The following is an 18,615-nucleotide window of genomic DNA, read 5'->3' on the forward strand; positions in this document are numbered from 1 at the left end:
TGTAACTGTAGGAAGATCAATGATCTTGCATTTTAAAAATCCAAAGATGAGGTAATATTTGTTCTTCATAAGGCCAGCTATGTTGAATTCCTCTTGTATTGATGAGCTTTATTCATCATTCAGGGATTGTACCACATTATAGGACCAACTAGAGAAGTATATGTATAAAAAGGTAAAGGTATCCCCTGTGCAAGCACTGGGTCATGTCTGACCCTTGGGGTGACGCCCTCTAGCGTTTTCATGGCAGACTCAATACGGGGTGGTTTGCCAGTGCCTTCCCCAGTCATTACCGTTTACCCCCCAGCAAGCTGGGTACTCATTTTACCGACCTCGGAAGGGTGGAAGACTGTCAACCTGGAGCCGGCTGCTGGGATCAAACTCCCAGCCTCATGGGCAGAGCTTCAGACTGCATGTCTGCTGCCTTGCCACTCTGCGCCACAAGAGGCTCAGGTATATGTATATTCCATGTAAATTTGCCACTAATGTTTATACTAAGGTGACCAGATTGTCCCATTTTTGTAGGGACATCTGGGGGCCCCTGGCAAATTGTACTTATGTTGAAATTAAAAAATATATATTACAATACTATTTTTACGTTCTATGAAACTTTTTGTTGCTCCATATAGACCAAATTTTTAATCAAGAACCCCCCCCCCCCCGGTCAATGGTGTCCCACTTTACCAATGTTAAAATCTGGTCACCTTAGTTTATACAAGATGAAGCAAGATTACCCTGCCCTTTTCCTTACTTGCATATAACTAAATGTATGAAAGTTGTACAAATTGGGCTGCCTGTAAATAAAGTTTTATAAAAAATTAACCTCATAAAAGTATATTTTGAGCTGTACAGTTTCTATATTGTAGGGTGGTTTGTTGTATGGTTTTGATGATATCTTATTACTGCTTTGAGTACCAAGGGGGAATGGTAGGATATCACCGTAGTTTTTATTTAAAAAAATTAAATCACTTTCGCTTTGCGTCAAGGCTGCGCAGATTAATCTCAAGACTCTAGGTGGTTTTTTCTGTTCTGTTCTTAATAAATCAATCTGTTCTTAGTAATTAAATCTAATAATAATAGTACTTGCATCTGTATTGCCTGTAAACTATTGAGATTAGAAGTTATTGAAATAATATGCACAGGTGTAAGTTTTATTTGACTTAGGAAAGAATGGCTTGAAAATAGTATTAAGTCTTTGTTTCAGATAGAAAGAGTGCTCCCTTTCAGTATGCATATTGTAATTAATATAAATGGTCTGATGCCTTAAACAAGGGGGCACTTTGGACAGAATTAAGACATTTCCCCTATTTGAACCAATTTGTCTTCCAATGCCGGCTGAAGGGATACATTAATATGTATGCTATAGTTAAAATGTGGCTCATTGGATTCATTTAGCAGAACTGGAGCCAATTCTGTTTTGATCTCCAGCTGTATTTAAAATCATGCATTTTATTAATAAACTTGGCTTATTAAATCACACCACATGGTCATAAAGAAATCGAGCTTTCCCTTCCAAAGAAAATTTCCCATCTCACTTCTGTTTCCCTCCCGAGATTTTTCTGTTTTGAAGAAGGGAATTATGTGGTTGTTCTTGGTTTTTATTAGTAATCTCTCTCTTTATCTCTCTTTTGATTTTTTTTTCTTTTTACAGCTAACTATGGGCCACATCCCATTTGCAAAGGCTGCCTGTCTTGCTCCAAAGACAACGGATGCCTCCGGTGTCAGCATAAGTTGTTCTTCTTCCTCAGAAGAGAAGGGATGAGGCAGTATGGGGAATGCTTGAATTCTTGCCCTTCAGGGTACTACGGTCTCCGAGCCCCAGATATGAACAGGTGTTCAAGTGAGTGTTTTTCTGCTTTTTTAAAAAGTGTACAATAGCAGGGTAGTCAACCTGTGGTCCTCCAGATGTCCATGCACTACAATTCCCAGGAGCCCCTGCCAGCATGGACATCTGGAGGACCACAGGTTGATTACCCCTGCCTCAGAGAACATAACAGGGAAATCTTCCTAAGTAACACTATGTCATTGCAAGCTACTTTTCCCGGAGCTAATCACCAGTTATCCTCTAGGGCAGGGGTAGTCAAACTGCGGCCCTCCAGATGTCCATGGACTACAATTCCCAGAAGCCCCTGCCAGCAAAAGCTGGCAGGGGCTCCTGGGAATTGTAGTCCATGGACATCTGGAGGGCCGCAGTTTGACTACCCCTGCTCTTGGGTGTTGAATTTTCCATTTATCTTCTGGACGGTGTTCTGATTCAGATCTCGCATGTAGTTATTAGGGAAGAAGCAATTATCAGTGACAGTACGTTGATGAACTCTTGATACATTCTTGTAATGGACTTGACCAAAATTGACATACCTGCTCTCTGTTATGCTTTGTGGGCAGTATAGATTAATGATCTCTTTGTCTCCATAAATCAGCAATCTCATGTTGTCTCAGAGTCTGCAAGGCTTTCCTTGGTATTCTGACCCCTTCAATATGTCTTGATTTGTCCATCTGCGGATTAGGAACGGCAATGAAATCCCTATGATCATTGCTTCATTGTCAACAGGATTTTTGTAGTGCTGAAAGAGAGTTGTGAAAAAGGCGTCTTTCCCCGTATTTGGTGTAGGGATGTGCGCTTCGGCTCAGTTTGGCTGCCTTGGGCTTTGGTGTTCGCCGTGGTGGCCGAATCGAGCCGAAGCGCACCTAACCTAGTTTGGTGCATAGATGTTGATTAACATCCAGTTATTCCCATCTGGTAAGGTCAGCTTTAGAAAAATTAAGTGGCCTTGATAAATAAAGTGTGCTAAAATGTCCCCTTTTGCTAGATTTCTTGCACAAGTAGAAACACACAAAAAAAAGACTGCAGTAACCTCTTGTAGTGAGTCATACGTAATGTATCTCCTCTTGTGTTCCTGTTTGTTCAGTATTTTGTTGTATCAATTTCCAGGCACATAAGGAGGAAGGTGCTAGGTGTGGAACAAGATCTTGTACAAGTGAACTGTGCTTAGCCCGTTTATGTTTCTGTTTGTGCATTGCTGGATCCACAGAAAGTTGCAGAATTCTGTGTGAAGAATTTGTGATGTCCTTTTATCTCTCTGGTTCTTATTCTACATTTGTCCTCAGGTTTTTTTAATCGCCATCTTTGTTAAGGGCTACATTCTGATTTTGAGAAACGCTTATTTAACTGGTAAATGTCACCGAAATGCTCTTTAGTTGATTTGCAGTCCTTCATATTGATTTGCAGTCCTGTTCAAGCATGAAAAGAAATATACATCTGCCATTTCCTGGCTTGATTAATGTACAGTCTGAGGTTCCATCTACTTCAAACTTGAAATCTGGAGGTTTCCCACCTCTTAGTGCAAATCAAAAAATTATCCAATCATCCATGCTTGAAGAAATTTTTGTGATAAATACTGTGTGATAGAGCCTTAGTAAATAAAGCAGGGTGTAAAAACTCTATTTGTATGAGTGCATTGGTGATTTTGTGTAACTCCGTGCCGTATGGCATTTTGTCCATGACATTCAGCTTTGTGGGGAGGGACAAATTGTTACAGCGCTGCTGGGGTGAAAGGGAATTTGGGGAGGAAGCTCCTTATGGTAGCCGTTTGTAGGATTCAGCCCACTGACTTCATGCTTCAGATGGAAGGTAAAGTGATGTATGCATACATTACATACAAGAGTTTCCTACTTGCACCCGCAAGCATTTTCAAGTTTTCCACAACAAAAACACAAATCTAGTTGCACTAGTCCCAAGTCAAATATGTCCAGAGCAGATATAAGTGGTCATAAGTTTCATCAGCTCAAATGTGTTCGTATCCCTCTATAAAGAACACAGCCATGCTCCCCCAAGTCACTGCTATATGAAACTCCCCCAACTCACAGCCATATGAAACTGTAAACACATGTAGCTTGCTCCATTTAGGATCCTGATTCATCTATCAATGATTGCGATGTCCGATAATGATTGGTATTTATGAAAGTCCCAACACACATCCAACACAGAGGTTTTTATGAATGGAAGACTTCACAAAGAAGGCATTTGTCAGCAAATGTTCAGCAGCCACATGAAATGCTTATCCCTGTGAGCCTTTACTTGGATACTTGTATTAGGGCTGCTAGGGCTATGCCTGCAATAGTCAGGATCAACCTCCCCACCCCCCAGTCCTGGCCTGGAAGAGTCAGCTCCAGCACAGTTGGGGAGCCAGGATGTGGAGCTGACAGGTCCTGGCCTGGGAGAGCTGGCTTTCAGTAGTTTAGCATACTGTGTGAGGGGGCAGTTGGAACCGGCCCTCCCCACACAGCCCAAGCAGGGATCAGCTGTTTTGGTAAGCTTTGCAAGGGTGAGGGCAGTTTGAACACTCACCCACACAGCCCAACAAACAGCTTGAACCGGAGATCAGCTGTTCGACATCTTTGGAGGCATTTAAATTGACCTAGGGCTCCTTAAATGCCTCTGAAAAGTTCAGCTTTCCCAAATGATGCCAAACTTGAACCCCAGTACTGAAACTGGGATTCAGGTGATTTGGGAAATGTCAAATTGGGCTTGGGTTGTTTGGACCTGAATCCAGAATTAACCAGATTTATTTCACGTCCCTAACTTCTCTATCCCCACAATGTCCCCTGAGAGGTTTTATAGTTAAATACAAGTTGTTCAGACTTAATCCTGCAATGACTCATCATTGCGCTCAGCAGGTAGCTAATATCTAGCCGAGGTGAGCGCTTCTCCTTTTAGCCTGTCGCTCTGCTCTAAGCCTCTGTCTCCACCTCTCTAATGGTGCAGGTGATCCTGGAGGGGCCGGAAACAATCAGCTGGCTTTCATCTGCTGGATCAGAGCTGGGAGGTGGAGGTGACTCTGTACAAGCTCTGAGTTGTAAGTCTTGGCATGCTTGTACCTCCTCCTCTTGTCTGTCAGCTTCTGCTGCCTCTGGTCTGACTATGCTGGCCCTTTCCTCTTCTGAGGAGTTCTCAACATCGCTGAGCACCATGTGGCTCAAGACAACTTTGGGAGCCTCCTGATAAATTTTGCTAGTAAAGGTAAAGGTATCCTCTGTGCAAGCACCGAGTCATGTCTGACCTTTGGGGTGACGCCCTCCGGCGTTTTCATGGCAGACTCAATACGGGGTGGTTTGCCAGTGCCTTCCCCAGTCATTACCGTTTACCCCCCAGCAAGCTGGGTACTCATTTTACCGACCTCGGAAGGATGGAAGGCTGAGTCAACTTTCAGCCGGCTGCTGGGATTGAACTCCCAGCCTTATGGGCAAAGCTTTCAGACGGCTGCCTTACTATTCTGCACCACAAGAGGCTCTAAAATTTTTGCTAGTGCAGTAGCATAAATTTGCAAATTTTGGATTATTTACCACTGTTATTTTCCTTTTGGCAAAGATCCTTCGAAAGCCCCCCCCCCCCCATAACAGTCTTTGCCTGCCAGTCCCTTCACATACTAGTTATTGTAGCATCTCACATTCCCTTCCAATATACCTTAACTAGATTTGAGTCCAGTAGCACCTTAGAGATCTATAAGACTTTGGGGAGCTCAACCTTTGAGAGTCAGCTTTCCCTTTATCAGGTCTCAGATGAAAGCTTATACCCCGAAAATCTTGTTAGTTTCTTAAGGGCCAAACAGAGGGAAACAGACCTATCCAATGGCAATACAATAAATATATTCATAAAAGAAAGAAAAGTGTCCTTTTTTGGTAGTTTTCCTTCTGTTTATTCTGTAGGACTTCTGTCAAAACGGAATCCAGGTAATATCCGTTTTCAGTGAGATTCTTTCATCAGTGACAAGTCCTCTGCGTCTTCAATATTTTTATCAATTTTATAAGTATCGAGAATTTAAACCTTATATATAATAATAATATAATACTGGCCACAGGCTCACGTGGGTATGGGGATACCGGTCTGTATTGACACGTTCCTCATACCCATATATTTTCTTAGGGGCTACTGGACTTCGGTCTAGCTCTTCTCCTCCAGACCCACATGGCTACCTCCTGAAACTGCTTTTACTGAAAATTTTCATTTTCTTATTTTAAAGAACTACATTTGGTTCTATATTCTAGAGTCGTGGGCTGCACGATAAAAAAAATTCTCGCTCTTAGGCATTAGCATATCCTCAAAGTAGAACTGTGGAATACACAACACTTCTTTTTCCAGGTCTGGTGAAGTTGTTAAAATTCCTTGAAAAGAACACTCTCTTGCATGCTCTGCACAAGGTCACAGATATGTAATTCTCATATTGCCTGTTTTTACTAAACTTGCGGTGTCTGTTTGAGGATGATGTTCCTTGCTTTGCATTCTCAAGTGTTGCTGTGCACTGCCTAATATTTACCATGTGGCTGCCTTCGGCTGGGAGATGAAAATGATCCCAGGGTATAGCTTCTATATTTCATTTGTGAAGCACTTTGGGATCTTGGCCTAAACTTTGCGTTCTTTAATTGTGATGTCAGGAACTCTTCCCATTTTGAGACTCGCCTCCACCCCTTCCGCAACGCTGGAGTTTTATTTTCTAGGCTGTTTTTTGTTATCACTTGCTCATGTTTGTGGAAATAATGGATTTTGGAAAGGTATATTCAAATCTGAGTGTGAGATAGCGTGGAGTTATAACAGTAATACTAGGAATTGGGAGGGGAGCTTGGAAAATACCTTGATTAAAGGCAGGTGGTTCTGTTCTTATGGTAGAGATTTTGCCCCTCTGCCATACTTGTACACATCAGCTAGAAATAAACCCCATGAATTTCAGGGGGATTTATCACCATGGAATCTATTGGGGCATCGGTCTGATATACTGGAGCATTCAAGTCTCAGAGCTAGAGAGCTGGAAGCAAGCTGATATTTGGGCCAGAAAGTAGGGGTGCCAGTCTCCAGGTGGGACCTGGGCTCCCCCAGTTTTGCAGCTCATCTTCAGGCGACAGAGATCAGTGGTTTCTTTCATGGTCGTTCAGATAGTAAAACACATACTGCCACTAGAGAGCCCTGCTCATCACAAAGGCTTATTTCCCCCACCGTATGAATGTAAACAGAGCCACCTTGGGCCCTTTGTCTATCAAGGTTTGTTTTCCATCCCATTCTGACTGGTGGTGGCTCTCCAGAATCTCAGGCAGAGGACTTTCACGGACCTGTTTCCTGATTTTTTTACCCGGAGATTCAACCTGAAGTCTTCAGCAGAGCAGGTGCTCTTTTGCTGAGCTGTGGAACCTCCCGAATTGTCCACCTTCCTGAATAATTCTAAATGCAAAGCACCTCTAACAACTGTCCCTTTCCAATTAATGCAATCACTAAGAAATTTTTCTTTGTAAGTAGAGTTGGAAGACATTTTTAAATCACATGTTACTTATCTTTCTTCTCTTCTCTTCTTTTATTGCTTTTCTCTCTCCTTATATGTATTTTATTCCCTTTCATTGGCAATTCTGTAATCAGTATATAATTTTGTTCTGTAAAAATAAAAAAAATACTTTAAATTAATTTTTTTAATATAATCGCTCAAGTCAACAACTCTAGCAGACAATCTAGAATGAAACCAAGTGGGTGTTCATCAGTATATTTGATGCTGAGTCAATATTCCAAATATACATCCTAATTTTAAATCAGAGGTAGTCAAACTGTGGCCCTCCAGATGTCCATGGACTACAATTCCCATGAGCCCCTGCCAGCAAATGGGAATTGTAGTCCATGGACATCTGGAGGGTCACAGTTGAACTACCTCTATTTTAAACAAATCAGTTTTAATTAATGTAGTGCTTAACGTTTGAATGTCTGTCATTGTTCTTGTGCATGGCTGTGGGTTTTAGAGATTATGGCAGTCAGAAAGAGAGAAGAAGTCAGTAAAATTGACATTCAAGCTTTCTGCTAAATGCCTGTTCCAGCCCAGTTTAGAACCAGAGCTTAGACTATTGCCACTCAAATCTGGAAGCTTACTTGTGTGGGGGGGGCAGGTACCCATGTTCCCCTGCATGCAAGTGATGCTGAATGCAGAATTATTACTTTCCCCCATTTGTTAGAACGACTTTATCTAAACTTGTACTCTGCCCCTTTGCCTTCCACAGGGCCATCAAAGTGGGTAGCAAATTTAAAACATGCATAGTGAAAACTTGCCATAAAAACCATAAAAACCAAACCCATTAAGCCAACTGAAAACGAGGCTAAAATACAGGTACGAAAACATAAAACTAGCAACTGAAACATTGGGCAAGAAGGAGCTATCAATGAGGGGGGGGGGAATCTTCACCTGCTGGAGGAGACAGACAGTTCTCCTTGGAAGGGAGGTCCAGAGTTTTCATGTACAACTGTTATTTCATGTGCTATTATTAAACTCATCTTGCTTGATGTTCGATATCCTCTCGGAAATTTTATTTTTTATTTTTGTCCTTTGTTCCGACCATGTTTATTCTGTGTTAAGAATGTCTGGCTAGATTTAAAATCCCTACCAGTTGTTGCTGTTTTGTGTGTGTGTGTGTGTGGGGGTAGTGCTTAGATAAGTTGATTCCAAAATGCCTGAACCTTTTATAAAATAACAATCTTCAGTGGTTTTGTTTCTGGAACACTCTCCCCTCCTTACACCAAAGAAGTGCTAGAATGTATATCTGTCAGAAAATGTTGACATGGTTTTCCAAAAAGCATAGTTCTTGCCAAGCATAATGCTGTGAAGTGCTGCACAGCCAAGGACAGCAGCAGCTCCAGAATTCTGAAAAATTTCGTATTTCAAAATTAATTTTGTCTGCTAGCTGTGATGTTAGGCATCTCAAATTTGCAGGATTGTTTCTTTTTTTCCCCTAACAGCATGTCATGTCACTTAATCTCTAGAGCTGCCTACAGTGTTTTCTGCTGGTAGAAGGAATCTAATCTCTGCCCAAAGCTACATTAACTATTAGTTAAACATTTGATTAGACTTCAGCCTTTCTCAAGATTTTTTTACTGTTGAGAAACCCCTGAAACATTCTTTGGGCTTCTAGAAACCCCAAAATGGAGCAATTGTGTAGAACAGTGGTCCCCAACCCGCTAACCGCGGCCCGGTGCCGGGCCGAGGCTCCTTCTTCCCTCCCCCCCCAGAAGCGAAAAGCTCGCCAGGCCACGAGCAAATTGGCCGCCAAAGCGGCCGATTAGCTCGCGGCCTGGCAAGCTTCTTATTTAGGGAGGGGAGGGAAGAGAAGCTTGCCGAGCTGCAAGCTAATCGGCCGCTTTAGCGGCCGATTTGCTGGCGGCCCGGAGGGGCCGGGAGGGGGAGCCGCGGCTACCGGCATGGCGTCGGCGCAAACGCGCGTGCACAGACTGCCGCGCACGCGCGTTTGCGCCCCCTGGCCGCCCTCTCCCCCCACTACACTGCAGCGGTCCGCAGCGGGCGAAAGCACGCGGACTGCTGGTGTAGAATATGGTTGGGAATCATAGCTGTGTTCACGTCCTCCTGTGGTCCCTCCCCTTCCCACCTCCTCCATGCCCATCATTGGCCATTTTGGGAGGGGTGGGTGACTCAACATGACCATATATGGTCATATCACCCAATAAAAGTTTAAGTGTGTGTGTGTATGTGTGTAAAGATCTGGTGGGATCAAGCTGGTGATAGTTACTCTTCATAGTTACTACAGTCATAAAGAGAAGATCAACACATCTATACCTTCCCTCACGTGTTTTTTGCATGTAGCACAACTGGTGTCACAGTATTTCTGCTCAGGCGAGCACAGTAAAGACTGCTCCTCGTGTACCTTCCATTAAATTCACTATTCCTTTACTCACAGATTGGCACATGAACTGCTTTAATAGAAAAGTGATGTCCAGTGATGTGAGGCAGAAAATTTTCCAAAACAAAAACTTTTGCAGAAAAGTTTAGTATGCTATATTTTTGTATGAAAATTCTTCTGCCCCACTTTATGTAAATATAGCGTATCTATATATATCAGAGTTGCTGTGCTGCAAATCCATCATATTAGATGTGTTTAAATGAAGCATGGACAAACCCCTGTGCTTTTACATGGAGTATCTACCTTCCTTTGCTAATTTATTTTATTTATTGATTATGGAATTTCTCTACCGCCAGATTGCGGCAGTTTCCAACGCATTGCATAAAACAGTAACAAGCTTAATTCATAAAACACAATAAAATAAAAAAAAACATTGGACATTATTTAATAATAGTTAAACTTTGCTTAACAATGTTTCTTTAAATTTTCTCAGAAACCACACATCAGTGGGGTTGTAAAAGAACAGATCGACCTTTTATTAAATAAAAATGCGCCTTGGGGTTTTGTTGGAACTTAGAAAAGCCTGTCCTTAAAACTTAAATATTATTTGAATTTAAGCCAATAATTCTAGTAGGCTTTCTGACCGTAATATATATTCAGAGTATTTCAGTAACTTACGAGGGAACTTAAAGGAGATTTATATGGTCGATAGTCAAGTTGATGTTCCTTATTATAGTTTAATTGTTTAAACTGGGTTGGATCCAACCTTAAAAAAACCTCTTATCTAATTCCCCTCCTTAATTCTATCTGCTTGCAAGAACAGTGAATCCCAGCATAGTCTTTTTGATGGTCAAAGGGCAACTCTGCTCCTGTTTTGCTGTGAGATCCATTGTGCTCAGTGTTTCATGGCTTCTTGTTGTAAGTAGTTAATACCCCTTTGGTTGACAAGTAAACAGAACTAGATAATGTAAAAACTACCCTCAGATATTTTAATGCATGACCTAAGGGACATTTGCTGTTCTGAGATTGCAATGGCTAATGAACTCAGGTTTATCATTTTGTCAACATGATAGGTTTTGTACTATTTTTTTCAACAAACTACTTTTGCATACTTAGTAGTAACTTTCTAAATTTGCAGAGTATATCTTCAAATATGTTGAAATCAGAAAAACCCTTAAATTCTCTCTTGCTTTAATTTATCTGAATTCATTTTAGATTTAACAGAGAAATTTAAGTCATTTTTATATTTGAAAAGCAGAATGGTACTTGCTTATTGTTCGCATGCATTATGGGATTCCAAGATTCATCCAGAAAAGTTTTTGGTTTGTATTGATCATTATTGACCTTTTATACTTCTGAAATGGCCTTGGCAATAAAATAGAAACATATTCCAACTTATTTTCTTTTTAAAATCAGAAATCATAGTACTGTTTCTTATTTTGATATTCTTGACATTCCTGAGAAAAGACAACAATTTTTCCAGCTAATGTTGGGCAGCTTTCTTTTCCGTGCTCATCTTTTGATCCTTCCGTCCCGCTATGCACTGGGGGATCTAATTTCTAGCATCCACGGTACATTAATTTACCTATGGCCATAAACATAAGGAAATCAAGCCTGATTCACAATAAACTTATAGTTTCACTTATTTTATTCTGAAAACTAAGTACAAGCCCTGGGGTGCAGGAATTCTCTGGGAATCTGATTGAGTTAGCAGATTTGGTGCTTAATGTAGGATTCAATATCTATTTCCATTATTTTCTGTTTGGTATTTGCAAGGAAAATAACTATTACACACTACAGAGATGCCAGAAGCCCCCAGCTCTTTCTCACCCAAAGGAATAATCATTTGCCCAGCTAAATATAGGAAGAACTAATTTAGGTTTGCTGAGCATTTCATTGAGCTTGCTGGTTAAGAAGACCTATACCTATAATGAGGCCTAGCTCTGAAGCTTAGGGCCTGTTCCCCTTAGAATGTGAGCATGAATACATTCTTTGCTCTTTTCTGACTTTCATTTGATTTATGTGCAAATGACACTTAGAATTGAGATCTGTGTCTACAATGAAAGATGAAATCCCCATTCCCATGTTAACTATATGAAAAGGAGCCATCAATGTTGTTCAAACTGCTGTTCTAAACATTCCAGTGAATAGGATTCATGCAAACACAAAGGAATGGTTACCAGGAACGTTTATTGCAAAGTATGGTATTCTACCTAGCAGTGTATGGCCAAATGCTGAAAATTAAGATGCTACATAGGATAACTCCACATGCCTCTTCATTAAATTAAGATAGGAAATGGACAAGAAGGTCCCCAAAGGGAAAATGATGTAGGGCAGGGGTAGTCAACCTGTGGTCCTCCAGATGTCCATGGATTAAAATTCCCATGAGCCCATGCCAGCGTTTGCTGGCAGGTTCTCATGGGAATTGTAGTCCATGGACGTCTGGAGGACCACAGGTTGACTACCCCTGATGTAGGGAACATCTTATGTTTTTTTCCGGTCCAGGCAGTTAAATGATGGTAAAGAAGGTTGCACCAAACACCCAAGAAGATGGTAATAAGACAAAGCATGTGTGATAATAACATTTTAAAGTAAAGGTTCCTTTTTAGTCATTGGAAGAATGCTGCATCAATCATAGAATCACAGAATCATAGAGTTGTAAGTGACCTCTGGGGTCATCTAGTCCAACCCCCTGCACAGTGCAGGGACTCAAAACTTCCTGCTCACCCACAGGGACCCAAATTTCATGGCCATGTGATCCCTCCACCCAAAAAAATGTATTTCCACTAAATGTTTGTCACCAGTCTTCCTAAAGGTAAAGGTAAAGGTATCCCCTGTGCAAGCATCGAGTCATTTCTGACCCTTGGGGTGACGCCCTCCAGCGTTTTCATGGCAGACTCAATACGGGGTAGTTTGCCAGTGCCTTCCCCAGTCATTTCCGTTTACCCCCCAGCAAGCTGGGTACTCATTTTACCGACCTCGGAAGGATGGAAGGCTGAGTCAACCTTGAGCCGGCTGCTGGGATTGAACTCCCAGCCTCACGGGCAAAGCTTTCAGACGGCTGCCTTACCACTCTGCGCCACAAGAGGCTCTTAAGAGGCTCTGCGCCACAAGAGTCTTCCTAGGGAAGTCTTAATACTACACACATGTGGCTGCTTCTTTCACTACAGTAGAGGAGCTGTTATTTCAGGAAGTCTAAATAGATTTAAAGGATAAGCTTATAGATTATTTTTAATGAAAAAAAAAACTGTTGAAATGCATTGATGATATATTTAACCATTGAATCATTTTGAATCCTTTGGTAGGGAAGGGGTTGTCTTTATCTTTTTGTTGTTAACCAAAATATTTCTAAATTATGACTTTTGTGCCCTTTGTGAAAAAATAATCAGCTCCAAGAATGTTTTTGCTTCAGTTCTGAAAGGTCCATGTGTATCTGTTGGAAACGACTTACAATTGGACTGACTCATTTCTGAAGAAAGATTTGCCTTTTCAAAATATTAGAAATTGGTGAGCAGCTGCTCTCTGGCAATTTAAATGCAGGTTATTTATTTATGTCGCTTTTCAGTTCTTACAAATTTGACCTTAAGATGTACATTATGTTCCCTTTTACATTACATACTCAGAAGTAACATATATAACATTCTACAGCAAGTAAGAAATTTGGGTCCTGGAAATTACAGCTTTACTGCACTTGACTTTAATGTTCTGTTTACCTAAACATGTGAATACATGAAGCTGCCAATCTGACCTAAAGTGGTTCCCCAGGGTATCAGAGGTCTTTCACATAAGCTTCTAGCTAGTCTTCTTGCTTAGAGATGCCTGGGATTGAACCTGGAACCTTCTGTTTGAGTCAGAGCTCTACCCTCTTTCCTAGCTGATGCCACTAAAGGATATTGAGAGAGGACCTAAATGTTATGAACAACAGTAGCACCCCTTGATAAATTCTTCCCCTTCTCCCTCTCTAAGTTGCGGAGACATTTCTCATGATATTCCCATGCATATTTTGTGCATTTCTGCATACTGTCCCAAGCATCAGACATGCCTAGAGTTGGGACAGTGCATTGCATTGTATATGAGAACTAAGCTCTGGTCCTGTATATTGTTGAGATGTATACCTTCCTCAGTTGTGGAACCTTGCTTGGATTTGGGGGGGTGGGCAGGGAAGATGCTGTTGTACTGTTCAAAATGGTTGAAAAACTGACATTGTGTGTGTTTTGTTCCCTTCTCCTTTTCAGGATGCAGAATAGAAAACTGCGACTCTTGCTTCAGCCGAGACTTTTGTACCAAGTGCAAGTCTGGGTTTTATCTCTACCGAGGCCGATGCTTTGGGGAATGCCCTGATGGCTTTGCGCCTTTAGAGGAGTCAATGGAATGTGTGGGTGAGTGCTTGTAGGATGCGGGCTACACATTAACAACCTCTTTTTTGTCGCAGCCTTTGCGTGACTTTGGAGTGCTGTCTGAATTTATTCTCCGCTTTGCCCAGCTGGGCTGCTTGCAAGCTCTTTGGGCTGTAATGTCTTTTTTATGAGTCCCTTGTGAACTTTCCTAACCTCTCAGGATATTGAGCTGAGGTTTACAAGTTCACACATTACGTCACTGTGCAAATTCTTTGGCTAGGGTTCTTGGTGCATAAGATAGATGGAAACCATTAATGTGCCATAATTAAGTTAGAGCAATGCAATTCATCTTCTTACCGTTAATAAATCAAGAGTAATGGTTCCTAGGGAATTTTGGTTTCTGAAACCTGATGGCTTTTCTCCAAATAAATTGCAGGGATGCTCTAAGGTATCCTTTGCTTAGTTGTTTTGACTTTCTTTGTACTTAAGGGGGGGGGAGATTCCAGTGGAGCATCTCTTTACGAAATGACCTCCTAAAAAGAAAAATGTTATTGGAGTTTGGTGACTTGCAAGTCTGTTTGAAACTTAATAAACTGAGGAGAAAGCTTTGACTGCCCAGCCAAGACATATTGCAGAATATTCTTTTCATATCTATATGCTACTAATGGAATGTGGCCCCCATCTACAGATACCAATATCTATGTGTTGGGGTTACATGGACACAAAATAGATTTGAAGAAGAATCTAGTTTTAAACCATAAAAGATAGAGACAAAAATATAAGGCAGTACTCTTACCTGCTCAGAACAGAATTGCCAACAAAGTTTTATTCAAGGTTTCAGCTTTCATGTGCACGCACACTTCCTCAGATACAATGTCATCGAATGGAAATGATCAGTTCAGACTTAAAGGCAAAGTGTAAGGGTAAATTTACAACCATCTTAGTGAAAATGGTTAACAAATCCCAGAGATCACTCCCGTCCCCCCATTTCAAGACTGGATTCTGAAGGAGTCCTAGTTACTTGATAGTGATCAGGATGAATAGAGTTGTTGTTGTTATTATTATTATTATTATTATTATTATTATTATTATTATTATTATTATTATTATTATTATTATTATTATTATTATTATTATTATTATTATTATTATTAAATTTTTGGACCGCCCTTCTCCAAATAGGTCTCAGGGCAGTTTACAACATAAACAGTTAAAACACAATAAAATCCCCATAAAAACCCCAATTAACATCAACAACAAGTTACATATAACATGTAAGCGGCGGTGGTCACAATTCTGATCTTAGTTACCTGACTTCCCCCCAAGTTCAGCCTGGTGGGGAGAATAATATTCAGAAGAGGGTGGCACCAATACAATAGATCTAACAATGATCTCGATGTTAGAGATCTCAATATTGGAGGGGATCCTCTGATGGATTTGTGGGAGAGCTGCCCTGGCCTCAACCATATGCCATATGCCTGGCAGAAGAGCTCCGTCTTACAGGCCCTGCGGAAAGCTGGTAGATCCCGCAGGGCCCTTAGCTCTTCTGGGAGCTCATTCCACCAGGTTGGGGCCAGGACTGAAAAGGCCCTGGCCCGGGTCGAGGCCAGGCGAACATCCCGTGGGTCCAGGACAACCAGTAAATACATACCCGCAGAGCGGGTATACAGAGGTGATTCCTTTACAGCAGGGGTAGTCAACCTGTGGTCCTCCAGATGTCCATGGACTACAATTCCAATGAGCCCCTGCCAGCTCATGGGAATTGTAGTACATGGCCATCTGGAGGACCACAGGTTGACTACCCCTGCTTTACAGTGTATTAAAGCCATACAAGAGTCCAACTTGCCACTGCTGACGTTGTCAATCCTCTTCACTGCAGGTGTGTGTGTGTGTGTGTGTGTGTTTTGAAGGCCAACAGTTTGGAAGATCAACACCAGAAAGGTGCTAACTTGTTATATGTGTGTGTGTTTCCCTTGGTTTCCACAGTAGGCTGTGAAGTGGGTCCATGGAGTGAATGGGGAACTTGCAGCCGAAATAACAAGACGTGTGGATTTAAGTGGGGACTAGAAACGAGAACAAGGCAGATTGTGAAAAAGCCAGCAAAGGACACGATACCATGCCCGACAATTGCAGAGTCCAGGAGATGTAAATTGGCGCTGAGGCACTGTCCAGGAGGTAAGCTTACCTGAATACCAGATCAATCATGATGGGCCTTTTCCCTTGCTATAGCCTCTCTTATCTAACTAAGCTTGAACGTTCTCTTGGGTTTGTTTCCAAAACGTGGACAAGCTGTTGGTCCATTGGTCTTGTGGGGGCTGAAAGAAGTGCCTCAGATAGCGCACTGAAACTACCTTTGGATCTTCCTCCTGTGATAATCAGTTGGACCCACCAAATCTGTTCTGCTAGCAGAGGCAGTTTGTTTATTTATTTAATTTATAGCCGCCACTCCCAGCCAAGCTGGCTTGTGGTGGATCACACATTTTAAACCCCACAATAAAACCCCAATAAAATGAAGTTATCCCTCCCTGGTGGCGAAAACAGCCTCCCTCCCACCCCTACTCCGCAACTTCCCAAAATCCCCTGCCTTGGGGTAGACAGTAATCAGATGGTAATCCCAGTGGAACGAGCGTTTTCTGATCCACCATCCTGCATTAGGTACATCTACTTCTATTGAAGGAAAATGCCTCCACTAGTAGAATGCATCTGTAGGTGCCAACCCTTTATAAGACAAGGCCCTTTTGTTCAGTGTATATTACAATTCACAGAAATGAGCAGGAACAGGATCCAAAGGTGCATCTTTTTATCATTATGCATTAAGTCTGTATACCGTCCCTCTCCATGGACAGGCTTGGGATGGTGCACAACAGAAAACAACCAACAATAAAATCATCAGTATCAATAAAACCATCATAAAAACCTTTACAATGGTAACTACCCTCCATTCACACTCCTTCTCATCTCTCTCTCTGCCTTCAGACTGGTGATTTGTTGGTGGGTCCCCACAGAGGGGGAAAGAGCACCGTATGGACCTCAGAAAGGGGGAACGGAAGAAGGGAAATGAAACAGGAAAGGGGAGGCTCCTCTGGGTTTCCGTGTTAACTGTGCAAGTGGCATGGGGCACACAGCTGCATAGTTTGGCTTCTTGGTCTACTTGTGGTAAGGAAAAGGCATGGCCTTCTTTGGAACTAGGAGGTCAAGTGCAGTTTGGCCATATTGCTTTGTCTATTATTGGTTGTTCTCCGATGGCTTTTGTTTTTGAAATTGTAGAGGAAGTAAAGGAAGTAGTGAGGGAAATACTATTCATTGACTTTAAGAACAGTAATCCCTCTAGATATCTGTCAAATGACTGTGATGATAATCTCTCTTCCTAATACTCTCCATCTGTAAATTGACGGCAACATGTAGGGTAAGTACTGGATTATATAGCCAAAGACACTCGTAGATTTTGATGAATTAAACTGAGAACAGAAGCAAGGATATTTTTGGTGAGATGGGGTCAAGTGTGTGTGCTTTACACATATGCTTCCTATTTCTGTTCGTTTTGCTTATGTTTCATTTTGCTATTTATGTGGTCTGCCTTACACACAGCGATCACTGTGGAGGCCACATTTGTGGATTCGTGCAGCAGAAGTTAGTTCAGCAGGCATAGTTTTAGTACTTTGACATCCCCATCTTCTGCAGAATGGGACTTTATTCATCGGTCCATGTGGGTTTAGAAGAACTCTCAATTATGGAACCACTTTCCCTTTCAGCAAGAGCATTGCTTCTGCGGTGGCAAGATATCTGTGCATTGTCAAGGTCCTTTTCCTACAATAATGTTGAGTGCTGTCCTCAAAGCCTTATGATGCTACAAGGCAGTGACCTGCGCCTTGATTTGCTAATAGATTCTTCAGAGGGGTCCCCAACAAAAGACCCTGGGTTTTTCCAATGTGGCCTCCAAGCAAGCTCCCTCTTCCCATTCTCTGCTACCTGCTTTCATGGCTAAAAACTCGCCCCTTTCCATGAGTTTGGTGTGTGTCTTCCTGTTCAGCATTAACAGCTTCTAGCATTGCAACTTGCCCTGTTTTTCCAAGGCATGAATGGTGTGCAGACTTTGTGAATCGTCCTGCTCAGGGTCTCCCCAAATCAGTTCTAGCTGCCAGAACCCTTTCCATTCCATTATTCATTCCAGTGTCCTCAGGGATCTATAACACATATCCCTGTTCCTCTGCAGCAATTTTCACCTTTCAAATATTTGTAGCCTGTCCTTCTGTCCCCTTATTAATCACTCCTGTGCAAAGCTGTACATATTTATTGCAGTTAAATTGTTAATAAAAAAAACCCATCCCCTTAAGGGCTTGCAGAAATACCTTTGTATGAAAGCCCAAGTTCTTCTAACACTGATTGCTCCAGCATTCTTCTTCTTCTCCTTTTAAAACACATTTCTGAAGGGGGGGGGGAATAGAAGGATAGATGGGATAGATACTTACATCAAGACTTGAGCACAAAATGAGGAAGGCCAATACTGAGCATTCAAGGAGAAAGGAATGCTGTTGAGCAGGGGTAGTCAACCTGTGGTCCTCCAGATGTCCATGGACTACAATTCCCATGAGCCCCTGCATTTGCTGGCAGGGGCTCATGGGAA

At 41.9% G+C, this 18,615-nt stretch overlaps 1 protein-coding gene across 4 annotated transcripts in view; it reads left to right on the plus strand.

The window, feature by feature from the left end:
- RSPO2 (R-spondin 2) overlaps nucleotides 1–18,615 on the plus strand; it is a 134,690-nt gene that overhangs the window by 66,464 nt on the left and 49,611 nt on the right. For 3 of the 4 annotated variants that reach the window (XM_077351657.1, XM_077351655.1, XM_077351656.1), the window contains exons 3-5: nucleotides 1,649–1,837; nucleotides 13,890–14,033; nucleotides 15,978–16,166. In XM_077351657.1, the coding sequence (XP_077207772.1) occupies nucleotides 1,649–1,837; nucleotides 13,890–14,033; nucleotides 15,978–16,166 (522 nt within the window). The remainder of the gene's footprint in view (nucleotides 1–1,648; nucleotides 1,838–13,889; nucleotides 14,034–15,977; nucleotides 16,167–18,615) is intronic. The other variant, XM_077351658.1, reaches the window with a different exon arrangement.

Source organism: Paroedura picta, chromosome 9 (genome assembly GCF_049243985.1).
Source record: "Paroedura picta isolate Pp20150507F chromosome 9, Ppicta_v3.0, whole genome shotgun sequence".
Classification (NCBI taxonomy): Eukaryota; Metazoa; Chordata; class Lepidosauria; order Squamata; family Gekkonidae; genus Paroedura; species Paroedura picta.